Source organism: Neophocaena asiaeorientalis, unplaced genomic scaffold, assembly GCF_003031525.2.
Source record: "Neophocaena asiaeorientalis asiaeorientalis breed wild unplaced genomic scaffold, Neophocaena_asiaeorientalis_V1.1 scaffold30, whole genome shotgun sequence".
Lineage (NCBI taxonomy): Eukaryota > Metazoa > Chordata > Mammalia > Artiodactyla > Phocoenidae > Neophocaena > Neophocaena asiaeorientalis.
In genome coordinates, this window is record NW_020174923.1 from 17,382,046 (window position 1) to 17,394,937 (window position 12,892).

General features: G+C 55.6%; 2 protein-coding genes across 2 annotated transcripts in view; both read right to left on the reverse strand.

Annotated features, from left to right (window-relative positions):
* The window catches only part of ADAM11 (ADAM metallopeptidase domain 11), a 20,005-nt gene extending 17,022 nt beyond the window's left edge, over positions 1–2,983 (reverse strand). Inside the window, exon 1 of the mRNA XM_024760779.1 lies at positions 2,964–2,983. Coding sequence (XP_024616547.1) covers positions 2,964–2,983 — 20 coding nt within the window. The remainder of the gene's footprint in view (positions 1–2,963) is intronic.
* A 2,092-nt stretch (positions 2,984–5,075) lies between these two features.
* DBF4B (DBF4B-CDC7 kinase regulatory subunit) overlaps positions 5,076–12,892 on the reverse strand; it is a 28,550-nt gene continuing 20,733 nt past the window's right edge. Inside the window, exons 11-14 of the mRNA XM_024760905.1 lie at positions 11,545–11,661; positions 8,191–8,299; positions 7,928–8,052; positions 5,076–7,096 (exon numbers count right to left, since the gene is read on the reverse strand). Coding sequence (XP_024616673.1) covers positions 6,154–7,096; positions 7,928–8,052; positions 8,191–8,299; positions 11,545–11,661 — 1,294 coding nt within the window. The 3' untranslated portion in view covers positions 5,076–6,153. The remainder of the gene's footprint in view (positions 7,097–7,927; positions 8,053–8,190; positions 8,300–11,544; positions 11,662–12,892) is intronic.

A 12,892-nucleotide genomic window follows, 5' to 3' on the forward strand; every position in this document is an offset into this window, starting at 1 on the left:
GCCGCGACGGGAGGACAAAAGAGGCGCCGCCCGGGACCAGCCTTCCCGCCCCTCCTCGGCCCCCTCGGCAGGTGCAGGGCTGGGCGCACGCGGTTTCCACCTCGCGATCCCCTCCTCGGCTGCCCTTGCTTGGGGAGCTCCGAGGACCCGTCGATTCATAGGGGGAGGGAGGCAGGGTACAGAGGGACCCCCGGGCTCTGATCTGGTGACGGCTCTTCTGGGGACCCGCGCGATCGAGGTGCGGGGGCGTGGCTGCCCCGCCTGGGGTCACCCCTCTGGCTTCGTACCCGGGAGAGGGCTTCCCTGGACCCAGCCCCCAGAGCCCTGCTCCACTGAAGGCTATTGGAGCTGGGAAGGCTGAGGCCCCAGGGATGGAAGCGAGGGGCAGGGGCTCTTGCGTCCAACCCAACTCAGTGCCTGTGGGATCTCTCTCGGTGGAGTAGGGCACTGCTGGGTCCTCTCAAACGCTTGGGCCAGACCCCTTTCCATCCAGCAGCCTCCTTCTCTGGGCGAATGATGCCCTTGCCTCCAGGAGGGCTTCAGGCATTGCTGTCACCGGGGGGTCCTCCCCTCACTGGGCTGAGTCCCTCACACAGGACACCTCAATTCTTTCCCCTTCCCCTAAATAGATAAACTAGCCGGGTAATTTACATGAGGTTAGCATGTCCAATTTCTGTCCCTCCCTTGCCAGCCCACATCTTTGAGGAGCAGAAGATACCTCTGCAGCCCCAGCCTCCCCTCTCTCGCCAAACTAGGTTGCCCTGTCTATAGACCATCTGGCCTCCCAACCTACCTCCCCAGCTGTGCCCTCAGCTCAGCTCCCAGGTTCCTGGGCAAGGTGGGTGCCCACACTGGGGGCTTGGGATCTCTGACCCCTGCTAGGAATCCTAAGAGTCAGTGATGGGTTAAGGTGTGGTAAGACGCGTGAGCCCCGCTGGTGAGGCCTCACCCTGACTTTGTGCCCCAAGTCAGAGCATCCTCACACCCACCCTGGGAGACCACAGATCACTGAGGAGCAGGAATGGAGGCAGGGATCCCCTTGCTGGGTCCTCTGCTTCCCCAGGGACCCAGGGCCTCTGCCAGGGAGGGAGCGGCCTCTGGCTCATGACAGGCCCCCCCCAGCTCTATTTTAGGCCCAGGAGAGGTGAGAAGGTGATTTCCCAGGAGGCGCTGACATCAATGCTGGGAACAGGGTGACTCCCCCTCCCCCCCATCCAACCACCTGCCATTCCAGACCCAGATGCTCAGCAAGTCTGAGTCGATTGTTCCTTCATCCTGGAGACATCTTGGAAACCTCCTCCGGGGTGTAGGGGCTCTGAGGAATTAGGACCTACTGTGTGATATTCCCTGGAAGCCCACAATTATCCAGGAGGGGGAGACTGTGTTTCTCATTTTACAGGTGGGGAAACTAAGGCTCCAAGAGGCTACGCAAGCCTCCCAAAGTCAAACAGCTGGTCGGTGAGAGGTACATCCCATATTCCAGGGTCCCCCTCCTCCCTGGCCACCCCTATCCCCACCCCTGCCTTCTATCTGGGACCTAGAAGGGACTGGCCCATCTGGTCCATCTATCCCACCCTCTACCCCTTTGGTTGGCACCCCAGACACCACCAAGGTGAGTCTGTCCTACCTTACCTTCGCCACGTTACACGGCCTCCCAGGGTTTCATTTCACCATGGAGGGCTTTGGGCCTGTGGGAGTCTGGATCCCCTCCTGCAACATGCCCAAGACCACACAGAGACCCCAGTCTGTGGCCCGGACCTCCTAGGCTGAAGCACATTCCTACAACTTCTGTGGCCCTGGTTCCTTGGTCTTCCTGGTGGGGAGATCTTGCTGGTCCTGAGTGACACGTCTCCCGTGGCTTTCTGGGCCAGCTGCCCTGGAGCTCAGTTGTAGGCCCCACTGGCCTCCAACAGCCCCTTATCTCTCTGGGTTCCCAGCTTTGAGCACACCCAGCTGGACAGCTTGACCTTCCCTTGACCATACTCCACTCCCCACCCAAGTCCCCTCCTCCCCATCTTGTCCTCAGTGGCAGCTCTGCTACAAGCTGCACGCCACTCCCAAGCAGGAGGCTTGCTTCAATTCCCTCATGCAACCTCCTGCCTGACGTCGGGGGTGGCGGCTGTAGACAGCTTCTCCTCAGGCTGGGACTTCACAAGAGTAGGGATTGCCGCCCCATCCTACTTGGCCCCTGATAGCAAGGATGGTTTTCTCCTTAGATGGGGGCCCCTGAGGGCAGGGCCTGTGTCTCCCCCTCAAACAGGGGTTGGTTTCCCTGGGGGAGTGCTCACCCTAACCCCACAGCTATGGTGGGCTCCTTTGGACCCTCTGCCCACCACTTGTTTCCCCACGCAGCAGAAATCAGAGGTTGGTGGCCACCGCTGTCTTGATGCCATCCTCGGGCCACCCTCTGGGGAGATGTTAGGCTCTGGTCCCCACCCCCAGTCCTCTCTCAGGAGCCCCCCTACCATCAGGAGGCTGCGGCCTCCTTCCCTGTACAGTCTTCCTGCCCTTCAGCCAATTTTCCCCTCAAATATTCCTGCACAGGGGCGAAGCTGGGCTTATGTGGGACCAAGACCTAGTCCCAGCAGCAGCTGCAGGTAAGGGAGGGGTGTCTGCTGCCTCCGCCCTGGGGCGGCATGGTGGGCAGGGATTCCTGCCAACAGAGGCAGTCTAGGCCCCTTGCCTGGTCTGCGAGGCCTGCAGCAGAGACCACGCCAGGCAAGGGGGCAGGGTGGTGAGGTGAGTAAGAGTAGGACTCAGGGCTCCAGGCAACCCACTGGGGTCCCAATCCTGGTTAATCGCCGTGTGACCTTGAGCGAGTCCCGCAACCTCTCTGAGCCTCAGTTTCCTCATCTGTGAAATGGGGGGTAAAAAGTCTTCCCCGCAGTGTTGCAGGGGAGATAAATGAGTGGATGGGCCTCAGGTGCTCAGAGCAGTGCCTGGTGACAGAAGGGCTCACTCACCCTGGGCTCGCACTGTTCATGTTGCCCTTACGGTGCCAAGGAGGAAACCAGCTCCTGGCCATTGTCCAGGACCCAAAGGACTCCTTTATGGCTTGGGGGCCTCGGGGTCCTCTCTACCCAGCATGTGGGGAGACTGTGCCTAATGACATGATACTGAGGGGTGGGGGGTGGAACAAGAAGTTCGTTCTGCTTCCTCCCAGGTCCCACCCAGTGCTGTGTCCTTTCCACCAGGAGAGGACCGTTCTTGTCCTCGGAATATCCTTCCGAGGGAAGCCTCAGCTCCTCCCTCTTGGTTGTCTGGGCGGCCCCCTCCTTTAATCTCTGAAGCTCTGAGGCCTCGCCTCAGGGAGGAGTTGGAGGTGCCTAGGGTGCCAGAATCCTGGGGACACCCATCCTTTGAGAGGTTCACAGTGCACAAATGCAGTCGTGCCCCTGGGGGGCCAACAGTACGCCCACCCCGCTGCCCCTCCTGTCCCACGCAAGGGATCCTCCTGGAGTTCTGGGGAACCGGCTGTTGGAAAGTGGGGCGCCCAGGGGTGGGGTGTCTCACAGAGCCCCTTAGCAGCTTCATCCACAAATTTACACTGGAGACGGGGCTATGGGTCAGAGAGCCATCATGGGGTGGGAGAGGAGTGAAATTCATCCCTGGTGAAATGTCTAGAAGGCAGGCCTCGCAGGTGTGTGTGTTGGTGGGGGGATGTAATAATAGTTTGCTGAGTGTTTACCACGTGCTAAGCACCTCGCTGACACAAGATTTAATTCTTACTTCCTGGTGATGTGGCAATGACAATTACTTCCATTTTTCAGATTAAGAAAACTGACTTTCAGGAGTTTGCCCAAGGTCACAAAGTGGCAGGATCTGGATTTAAACTCAGGCCTGCGTGGCCTGAAGGCTACAGGGTTCGTGGAAAATATGAAAGCTGTGCCTTGAAGAGTGGGCATTCTGGCTGTTTTGGAGGGTCATTCTAGGTCAGGGCCCAAGAGTGAGGACACGGGGCTGCATTGCCCGCGATGGTCTGGCTGGACAGGGTCTGAGATGGAGGGGATGGAGAGGACAGGGAGGCAGGGAGCACTGTCAGTAGGGAGAGTGCACAGGAGGGCCCTGGGGCTGGCGGAGAAAACAGGAGAGACGTATGACGAAGTGGGCAGGGGATCCAGGCTCGGACCAGAGTCCCTCTCTGGTGGCAGCAGGACAGGAGGGACGCAGGGATTCCTAGGAGGTTATGGTATTTTATTATCGGAGGAAGGACACTTGAAATCATCTCAAACAAGCCCCCTCACTTAAAGATCAAGGTCAAGCAGCACCTACCTGTCCTGGCTCGGACCTCAGACGTCCTGGGTTTCTCTCAACTTATATCCTGGAGGCCAGAACAGAGACATGGCTGTGGAGAGATGTTACCTTGGGGCTTGACCTGGCAGAGATGTGATGTCCAAGGTCACATGAAATTGTTGAAATGGGAGGGGAATTCCATACAGTTGGATGTGAGGTCCTGGGCAGATGGTGATGAAGGTATTAGGACCCGGTGCATCGGTTTTGGAGTGAGTAGCATGTGAGGCTATCAGAGGTCTCAGAAAGGGGTGGGGGAGCTCCCCACCCAGAGTGGCAGAGTCATGGGAAAGGCAATGGGGGACAAGGCACGCCCATGTGTCACAAAAGGAAAGGGATGCACCCATCAGGGAGCTCAGAAGGAAGCTACTGTCTGGGCCCCAGGGAAGGGGAGAGGGCCTGGAGCAGAACGCTCATTAGGGCGAAGGAGTTTCTCTGGGAGTGGGCGGCGAGCATGCCCTCGGCAGGCGACCACTCAGTGGGCAGCAGGGCCAGTGAGTGACCTGAGCAGACTGGACAGGCACGGCCCCACCTCCCTGCAGCCCTCAGGAGGGTGGTGGCACCCACACATGCTCTCCCACTTGCAGGAGGCACCCGTCCTTTTTACCAGTTGTTCTGTCTGTATCTGCTGGGCTGTCAGACTGCTCAGGTCCCTGGAGGGGAGATCAAGGCCCGACACACATACTCCAGCCCCCCATCTTTGCTATTTGTTATTAACAAATTTATTTTACATCTCCTGAACCAAGATAATTGTGAAATTTAACAGGATGGCATAAAAAGGACAAACATGACCTCTATGAGGGTTGCACACATAGTTGCTCTATTTCCAAACTAACAACTCAGGTCCTCACCTGCAGGTAGGCCCCCCTTTCTTCCTCCAAAATGAGATACAGAATAGCACCAGCCTTCTGGTAGCTCCCACATTTAAAGAGAGAAACACACAGAGGCAGAGAAGGGTGAGAAGAACCACAGTACAAAATGTTAAAAAAAAAAAAAAAAAAGTGGCCAAAGAATCGATAGCAAACTCATCTCTGTCTCCAGATTAATGGCTTGGCTGAAAGAAATGGGGGGAGGTCCTTGGGGAAGGAGAGAGGGAGGAGGGTGATTGCAGAAGTTGGCAGGTGAGCCACTGACACTGGAACTGAACTCTGGGTGGGCAGCCAGAGCTGAGCGGCAGGGAAGAGCTGAGAGGGTCCCCAGAGTGGGCTCTGGCTACATCCTGGGCTCAGGGGAGAGGTCAGTGCTGGGCCCCCACTAAGTGCAGCAGGGAGGGAGCTCTGGAAGTGGCGCAGCCGAGCCCCTCCTCTGCTTCATATGTTCCTGAGGATCTGTGTGCACCAGCGTGGGGGGTTGGGGGAGGGGACAACACGCAGGCAACTCAGAAAGCAGGAGAGCCACACGCTTGTGGGAAAGGAGGCTGGGGGGGGGGTTGTGAACACCGACAACTAACCCGCTTGGCTCTGCAGAGCAAGTGCCTGCAGAGGGACGGTAAGCCAGGCCAGGGCGCCTGCTGCTCTAGCTTCCCTGTGGGCCCTCCCTATGCCAACCTTGCCTCTGCCTCCTGGCCTGGGCAGCTGGCCGTGGCTGCACAAGCCATGGCTGGAGGAAGGGGAGAGGGCAGCCCCCAGCCCAGACCCTCTTGGTCCCACCTGAAGACCTGGCGTGTGTGAGGACTGGCCCCGTCAACCCCACAGAGCTTGGCCATGACCACACCTGTTCACGTGGACTTCAAGGGCCAGGCCCCAGGCGCAGCTCCTCCCCGTGTGCCCGGTCAGCCCGGGCTGGGTATGCAGCACTCGGCAGAGGTGGAACTTGCCCTGAGTCAGGAGCTGTCTGGTCCCAGAGCTGCGTGCCTGGGGGGACTCACAGGAGTAGTTCTCTGTTGGCACTGGGCTGGGGTTGGGACTGGGAGACAGGGAGAGGCTGGGGGGTCCAGGACCATCGGGAGCGGCTGGCCCCCCGGCTGGCTGGAAGGGGCGGGGGCAGAGAGGTAGCCTGGCTCTCTGCAGGTCCTCCTGGGGTCTGTGTGCCCGCAGCTGAGTGCAGGTGGGCTGGCAGCTGGCCTGAAGCTGCGGGGCCGCCGGGGAGCTGCTCAGCCTGCTGGGAGACAGGGCCAGAGCCTGCGCACTCAGAATCCTTAGATCCTGGGGGCCATCCTCCCCCAGGCCAGGGGGCCTGTGTGGCCCAGAACTCTGCTGGCCTGTCTGTGGGCTGCCCGGGAAAGGGGCCCGGGAGGGACAGGCAGGTCTGCTGGTGGCACACGGGCTGGAGGGAGGCCAGAGGCCTGGGCTCATGGCCTGGAAGGGGAAGGGAGGGAAGATGCTTGCCACTGGTTGTCCTGGTGCCACAGGGGCTGGGGGCTCTCGGGACGAAGAATGAGGCCTGTGGCCAGGACACCCCTGGCCTCTTCTCGGCATTGCCACTGGGGAACTGAACCTTCCGCTTGTGGCCAACAAGTGCCAGGTCTGGGCCAGAGGAGAGTTCAGCAAATCCAGAGCTGGTCAGCAGGCACTGGTAAGCAGGGCTCCTGGACACTGGTGTCTCTTGGGGGTCCACAGAGACATCAGCCGACCCTCCCGGCTCCTGGTGGCTTGCTATTGGTCCAGGGATCTTGCCAGCCTCCACAGGTTCAGCTGGTGTTTTCATGCCGCCCACTGTCCCATCTTGCTCTGAGGCACCTGGGGCCTGGTGATCGTCTTCTTTCCTCCTCCTCCTGGGAGATGCTGCCCTGAGATAGGACGGCTGGCTGGGAGGCGGAGTCTCAGGACACGGAGGGTCACAATCGGAAGCCAAGGAGCCTGGCTGCCTGTGGGGATAAAAGCACCCAGCGGGCCATAGTGTTCAACTCCAGAGCAGGTGGCAAGCTGGGGTCCCCCCGGGCTGAGGCTGGGGCCGAGGGCAGAGCGGGGGCCTTCTGTGTTCCGGTTGTGCTGAAGACAGCTGGCCACTCTGGGTCCCTGCGAGAGGCCCGTTCTTGGCTCTGCGGCCTGTGCTCGGGGCTGGCCGGAGGAACAGGTTAGAGGCTGTTCCGTTTATTAACTTCACACAGGAGGCTGTGCCCTTTGGTGGCTAGAGAAAGCAGCACAGGTCCCGGGTGTCCAACCTAAGCCCAGGGAGGCTGCCCGGGGTGGAGACTTGGGGTGGGAGGTGAAGCCACAGCTCCTTGGTGGGCAGCAGGGGGAAGCTGGGGCTCAGAGGGCCCTGGGATTCTGCTGAGTCCCCTGCAGTCCTTTCTGGGGGTGAACGTCGAGAGAAGCATTAAGATCCTCCTCTTCACCCACCTGGGAAGGACCCAGGAACCCCCTCCCCACTTCTAGGAGGCAGAAAGGCCCACGACCAGGCACATGGCGGGAAACAGCAGCTGAACGGCTCCTCCTGTGCCCCTAACTGTGGCGATGCCCGGGCGTTAAAAAGGGAGCCATACTCTGATCGGGGCCCATCCTGATCTGATCAGCTGACACCACAAATGGAGGTCTTCCCCCACCCCAACCCCCCCGAAACAAACGGACAGGAGATAGCGGGAAAGAAAGGGAAGGGACGCCATAGCCTGGTCCCTGCTGCCGCCAACCTGAGGGTCCTTCCCACCTCAGGGTGGTCGTGCCCGCCACCCGCAGCAGGGCGGCACGGCGGCGCTCACCCGGGGAGGCTGGCCTGGAAGGGGATGTCCGCGAAGCTGTGGCTCAGCTGGGCGATGATCCGATCCACTTCGGCGTACGGGCGGGCTTCCAGGGCAAAGCCCTGGTGCTGGGGGCTCTGAAGATGCTGCCCAGGGTGAGAGGAGGCAGGGACATTAGACCAGACCAGGGCGGGAGACAAGCGGACCAGGTGGGAGAGACCGGGCGGGGCAGGCGGCCTCAGGACAGGCTGGGAGCTGCTGTGTGTGGTGGGGAAGGAGCTCACCCCGCGCAGCTCCTCGAAGGCCTCTTGGCAGCACTCGCAGTACCCCTTCTTCCTCCTGGGCACCGTGCAGGCGGCCGATCGCCGGCTTGGCTCCTGGTCCCTGGCTTCTCTGGCGAGGGGACAGGGTGGGGGAAAGCGGTCACTGCTGGGGCCCTCAGAGCAGGAACTGCTGCTCCGGGGCCTGGAGCCCAGACCAGGGCAGGGGTGGACCAAAATGGCCAGAGCCGGGCAGGCACAGGCTGGCCTGCCTACACTTGGCCTCAGGAGAGGCAGCAAGGAAGGCGAGGCCTCCCTGTGAGTACCCCTTCTTAGCTCTGTCCTGTCCCTGCCCCCACATCTCAAACCACAGGTGAGGACGGCTGATGACTGGCAGCAAGAATCCCTGAGGACATTCCAGCTCTGCGCGCACACCCAAACCCATGTTCATTTGACCCGCACAGCTGCATCTTCACTGAGGACTTTCACATCTTTCTCGAACCTGACCTCTCCTCTGAATTTCAGTCCTGTATTTTTTTTTGAGTTTTTTTTTTTTAATTGAAGTATAGCTCATTTGCAATGTTGTGTTAGTTTCTGCTATAGAGCAAAGTGATTCCGTTTATATATATGTGTGTGTGTATTTTTTCTTTTTCATACCCTTTTCCATTATGGTTTATTATAGGATAGTGAATATAGTTGCCTGTGCTATACAGTAGGACCTTCTTGTTTATCTATTTTATATACAGTAGTTTGTATCTGTTAATCCCAAACTCCTAAATTATCCCTCCTCCACCCCCTTTCCCCTTTGGTAACCATAAGTTTGTTTTCTATGTCTGAGTCTGTTTCTATTTTGTAAGTAAATTCATCTGTATTATTCTTTAGACTCAACATATAAGTGCTATCATGTGGTATTTGTCTTTCTCTACCTGATTTACTTCACTTAGTATGATAATCTCTAGGTCCACCTATGTTGCTGCAAATGGCATTATTTCAGTGTCTTTTATGGCTGAGCAGTATTCCACTGTGTGTGTGTGTGTTTGTGTGTGTGTGTGTGTGTGTGTGTGTGTGTGTATACATCACATCTTCTTTAGCCATTCATCTGTCGATGGCCATTTAGGTTGCTTCCATGTCTTGGGACTGATGGATCATATGGCATCAAAACTAAAACTCTATTTTTAGTTTTTTAAGGAAACTCCATACTGTTTTCCACAGTGGCTACACCAATTTACATTCCCACCAACAGTACAGGAGGGTTCCCTTCCCTCCACACCCTCTCCAGCATTTATAATTTGTAGTCAGTCCTGCATTTTTAACAGCCTGTAGGGTATTGGTATTTGGCCGTCCCAGCAAACTCAACGGGTCCAAAATATTCCCCTAAGGACTTTCTAAGTATGACACAAAACCCAGGAAACAGAAAAAAGCTGAAAAATTCAACTACATGCAATTTTTAAAAATATATGCATGGCAGAAAACATAAACAAAGTTAAAACACAAACCATAAACTGGGGAGGACATTTATAACTAATAACATAGCAAAGGGCTCGTTTCTCTGAAACACAAAGGGCTCCTTACAAATCAGTAAGTAATCAATAACTGAATAGAAAAGTGGGCAAAGGATATGAAAAAGGTTTACACAAAAAGAAATTCAAATGATCAAACACAGGAAAACACACTTCAGCTCATTCATAAAAAGAAAAACAATTAAAATTACACTGAGATACGGTTTTTAATCTATAAGATTGGCCGAAGTCAACAGGTCTGACAGCTCACAGTATTAGCCAAGGGGATGGGGAAACGGGCTCTGGTCCAGTGCGGGTGACAGTGTACCCTGGCATCACCTCCATGAAAAGCAATTTGGCCGCATTTCTCAAAATTACAAATGTAAGCACCCTTTGACCTGGCATTTCCACTTTTAGGAATTTATCCCGCAAATATGCTTGAACAGTCACAAATTTACTCTGAACAAGACGACTCCCTGCAGCACTGTTTATGATAGCCAAAGACTGGAAATCATCTACGTGTCTGTTAAATAAAATACAGCAAATCCATACCATGGGATACCCTGCAGCCATTAAAGGGAATGAAGATGCTTTTTAGGTACTAATAGAAATTAATCTAAGATATATTAAGTGGAAAAGCAAGATCCAGCACAGGGAAGAATATTGTGAGAAGAGGGAACAAAGGATACACAATGTATTTATGTCCATAAACTCTCTCTGGAGAGAGACTCACAGTCTGGAGATTGGGGGATGGGTGTAGAATATAGGTTTTTCACTTTAAACCCTTTGTAACTCTTGAATTTTGAACCAAAATATAACAATTTTAAAATTAAAAAAAAATTTAACATTTCCTCCCACAGATTTTCTATGCACACCCCCAGAACGCTGTGCTACCCCCTCTCTGTTCCTCACATCTGGTCACCAAAGCTTCACTGCTTCATTGTCTTCCCTTTACAACCTGTCGGCTCCTCTGCCATCCCCAGGCCATCCCAGGCCGAGCACCCCGCCCAGGCCCAGCCCGGGCAGCCTCGTGACTTCCTCTCTGCTGTCCCTTGCACCTTCTGGGAAAGGGATGAGGGGCACCTGGACTTCACCCCAGCCTGTTCTTGCCTTCCTCTGCTTTCCATCTACTGCCACATTCCCTTTCTGTTTTTCTTACCATTAGCACTGTTTCCTGATCACGTGGCCTTTTTCTGCTGGTGGAAGCCACAGGTCCTCCTTGGCCCTGGGGACCCTCGGGCTGAACATCTGCCTTCTATTCTCCTGGTCTGTAAACTAACCCTGCGGCCCACAAGTTAGAAAGGGGCTGAGAAGGTGTCCAGGCCATCACCCGAACCACCTTCCTTCTGTGATTTGGTCAGTGAAGGTTCAAACTCTCACCCATCTGCAGAGTAGGAACACCGACCAGCATACAAGCCACTCTGGACCACATGGTGTGGCAGGTCCCCCAGATCCCCTGCCCCCACGTTTAGCCCAAAAGGCCTCGAACTTTGATGTGCACTGAAATCACATGGGGAGCCCACGAACATGCAGGTTTGGGGGCTCCATCACCAGAGACTGTGATTCTGTGAGTGTGGAGTCCAGGACCCTGCATTTTTAAAGGGACCCCAGGGGACTCTGATGAAGGTGGTCTATAATTCGAGTTTCAGAAAACGGCCTCTTGCCCTCTGGACACAAGTCAAATTCTTCAGTATGGATGGAAAGCACCAAATAAAATGGATGAACACTCCTGGTGTCTCTCTTCTCTGGGCTAAGTTCCCGGAATAGACCTCGCCTAAGGAGCTAACACATGGCCATTCCCAAATCTGACCAGCAGGCCCAACGGGGAGGACTTTGGCCTGGAACCAGCTCTTGGTACTCAGGAACCAGAAAGACCCACCTGGTATGGTGCGAGATGCCCGGAGTCGTCGGGGCCTCAAAGGGACTTGCGTCTTTGGGTCCCAGAAAAGAAATTTCGGGAAAGGATTTAAACTGATGGTGGAAAGGACGAAACTTCCTGAAACACAGAAAACTTCCACTTTGACTACAGTGGGGAAGTGGAAAGGGTGAGGAAGGGGGGCTGGCCCAACTCCCGAGAATTCCACTCTCACCTGCCCAACTTTTAAATTCTAGAACAATGCTCTCATCTGCCTTACTAGGTTAGATTAATATTTTAAATTAACACTCTTCCTGTCTACTTTCCAAGACTGTTTACACTTACTGCCTCCCCTGAATCCTGTAACCTCTGAGCTGAGCGGGACAATGGTGTTACCCTGTTTTACACAAGAGGAAACAAAGCCCAAAAGGTTTTGTGACTTGCCCGAGGGCTCACGACCCATAAGTGGCCAGGTCCAGATGGGAAGCCACGTCTCCCAAATCCTGATCTAGTTCCTCCCATCTTTTCATTTTGTTTCTCGATCTTCACGTGACCTCTGAGGACTCTAGCCTGGCAGAATCTAAATGCAAGGATGTTTAACCCAGAGCAGTGATCTTCCTGTTCCATGAAGAGGAACATCTCTGCTCTGGGCTGGTCCTTTGTACTATCTGAGGGGTGGTGCTCTGGAAGGAAGAGAGGCACAGTGAAGGTTCTGGATAGTCAGACCTACACTGAGTGGTTTGGGGGGTTTGCTTCAAGTTGCTCACGTTCAGGAGACTTTCAGAGCCAGATCTGGCGATCTGTGGATACTCAGCAAACCCTGGGCACACCGTGTTGGGTTGCAGTGGCCGGTACTCCAGAGGAGAGCAGGCCCTGGGTTGCTGGGTGGCACAGTAAGAGCCCCGTGGGCTCAGGAGTGAATTAACAAATGAGTCTTCTCGGGGACTTCCCTGGTGGTCCAGTGGTTAAGACTCGGCGCTTCCACTGCAGGGGGCTTGGGTTCAATCCCTGGTCGGGGAACTAAGATCCTACAAGCCGTGCGGCACAGCCAAAAAAAAAAGTCTTCTTGGACCCTGAAGGAGAAGGAGGCGCCCTTCACAGTCCTGCTACCCGCCTTTCGCCTCCTCCATGTTTCTTTGTTCCTGCTTAGGAGTCTGGAAAGTTGAGTTTGGTGTGGCTATGCTGGGCTTTGAAGACCGCCTGCTTTAGAACCACACATAAAAAAGGATCGTGAGAAAGCTCAGCTCCACTTGGATCTTGCCTACGATGCCAGGGGCACACAAACCCATGTACCCTGCTCCGGTTACCAGTGACACGGCCTGTGCATGCCGTGTGCAGAGATACTGAGGCCCTGGTGGTGTCTCAGCCACTG